Here is a 2500-nt window from a genome sequence, read left to right as displayed (position 1 = left end):
CACACACACACACACCCCAACGTGTGTGCACAGCCCAGGAAACAGGAGACTTCCTCCAGGCGTGTGTGAGTACACAGTAGATAAGGCCCCTATCTGCAAATGCCATCCCATCACACACACACACACACGACCAACAACAGATGGGGTTGGCCAGGTCAAATGGTTAGCATATGGATGAGGAAGGCGATATGGGCAAGGGCTATCTGCTCATTGTGTCTGTCTACTTTACAAATGCAGCAAAAAAAGAGTATAAGTAAATTCAATTCAGTCATTAGAGTATAAGCTTAGTACAGCTGATCGACTCGACAATGACTCAAAATATTATCAAAAATAGAGTGAGTGAGAGAGGTAGAGTTGCGTCTGTGGGTAGGCTTTAAAAACGTAAGGTGCTCATCAGTGTCCAGGACTACATGTAGAGAGCAGAGAGAGGGTCCGAGGCACCCCGAAGTACGGTTAAAAGTCCTTTATTTTTCTATGTGGGACAACAAGCCGATGCGTTTCAGTCGCGTGCGACCTTCTTCAGGGCTAATAAGAAACGCATCGGCTTGATGTCCCGCATCAAAGTAATATAAGGTTAAAAGTCCTTTATTTTTCTGAGTGCCTCAGACCCTCTCTCTGCTCTCTATTAGCAAAATAGTGTTCAAAATATGATCCAAAAGGGGGTTCATGTAGGAAAAAAAGTTTGGGAACCATTGAGTTAAGGCGTTTCTTTAATGCTTATGCAAAAACAAATCTGTGTGAGTTTAATGGCAGCCAGGCAGCATTAGTGGGGAACAGCAGGGGAGGAAGTGATGTGCTTATAGGGAGGGGATGTTGGTTTTGTGCATGTGTGCCTTGCACAGATATCTCTGGGGCCGTGTTGGAATTAATGGGGGATTCTTTATTTATTTATTTACTTGTTTATTTACTTACTTAACTTGCTTAGCTTTCTTTCTTTCTTTCTTTCTTTCTTTCTTTCTTTCTTTCTTTCTTTCTTTCTTTCTTTCTTTCTTTCTTTCTTTCTTTCTTTCTTTCTTTCTTTCTTTCTTTCTTTCTTTCTTTCTTTCTTTCTTTCTTTCTTTCTTTCTTTCTTTCTTTCTCAGGAGGATGTGCTCAATACGCAGTGTGGCTACGACGTGCGGCTTCAGTTGGTAAGTTTGTGTCTCCTTTTTAAAAATAAAAAAAATCTATTTTCTCAGGCGCTGTGGTAGGCAGATATCCCACTGACTACACTGCCCACTACCACCCTCACCACAAACGGTACCACGGCTGAGTAGAGTGGAAACAAGTCCTAAGTGGCCGCCTGCAATGCCTTCATTTGTTTATGCAGTGCTTACGTCTTGGACACATGCAGGCGAAATGAGCAAGGCGAAGAGAATCTCAATTTGACACTTTTGTTGCAGAAAACTTCGCTTCATTTTATCCGCAATTATCTACTACTTTTCTTCAATGCAGCCTATCATTCGGGAACGTTAACACTCGTGCTCTAAAATGTTGAGATGTTTACACGGGTGCTGTATTGTAGGGTATTGTAGGCTCGCAGCATCACCCTGTATTGCGTTTGTATAACAAAGACAGTCAAAAAACTACAACTACAATATACTGCGCTTCCTCATTCAGAGCCGCAACGAACCCGCCAGAATGGCTAGTGAGGCTTCAGGTTCTATTAGCCAAAGCTACTAAATCGGCCTGAATGAAAAGAAGACACCGGAGCAGCAAAGATGGGATGCTTTTCTTTTTAATACTAGTGCGCAACATGTTAGGGTCTAACCTGGAACCCGGACTAAACTGGATGGACTCTGATGAAGATGGCTTTCCATCGAAACATTAGTCCCTAACATGTTGTGCACTTGAATCAAAAAGAAAAGCTTCCCATCTGTGCTGTTCCGGTGTCTTCTCTTCGTTCAAGATTACCTGTCTCCCTCCCGTTGATGCACCACATGAAAAAACAGAAGCGCGTGGAACCCCTTTTGTGGCTACTAAATAAGTGGCTGCCTGCAATGCCTTCATTTGTTGGTGCGGTGCTTACAAGCAACACATGGAGGCGAAATGAGCAAAGCGAAGACAATCAAAATTCACCGTCAGTAACCATTAGTAGGCCGTATCGGCGAATCAAATTCATTAATACGTTTGTGTTGTTGATATGATTGGCCGCCACAGGCTAAATTTACTCTTCATTTACATAATATTAAACTTCCCTGAGTATGTGTCCTTGGTGTCGCCCACTTTGCTTTCCTCATAGGAATGAATGGCAAACTTTGCTCTGCTTTGCCAAATTCGTGTCTATGTGTCCCCGGCACTAGAGCGCCCTTTGTGTGGCGACAGGTTGAGGGGAAAGCCCCCATGATGCAGGAGGCCAATGGAGACAGTGCTGACTGGGAAAATGACTGAAGAGAGAGAGAAGTGAGAAATGCCACAATTGAACTCCTGCTGTTATGAAAAACAAACAACCGTAATGGCGTACCCCAGGGGAATGGCCCATGGCCAAACCAAAATGGCACAGTATCAGCTTCGCTAATCA

The 2500-nt window shown here is 43.6% G+C and overlaps 1 protein-coding gene across 1 annotated transcript in view; it reads left to right on the top strand.

The window, feature by feature from the left end:
- Positions 1-2500, top strand: part of tspan17 (tetraspanin 17) — a 52793-nt gene that overhangs the window by 33526 nt on the left and 16767 nt on the right. Inside the window, exon 6 of the mRNA XM_063190150.1 lies at positions 1083-1130. Coding sequence (XP_063046220.1) covers positions 1083-1130 — 48 coding nt within the window. The remainder of the gene's footprint in view (positions 1-1082; positions 1131-2500) is intronic.

Source organism: Engraulis encrasicolus, chromosome 23, assembly GCF_034702125.1.
Source record: "Engraulis encrasicolus isolate BLACKSEA-1 chromosome 23, IST_EnEncr_1.0, whole genome shotgun sequence".
Taxonomy (NCBI): Eukaryota; Metazoa; Chordata; class Actinopteri; order Clupeiformes; family Engraulidae; genus Engraulis; species Engraulis encrasicolus.
This window is presented reverse-complemented; position numbering and strand designations above follow the sequence as displayed.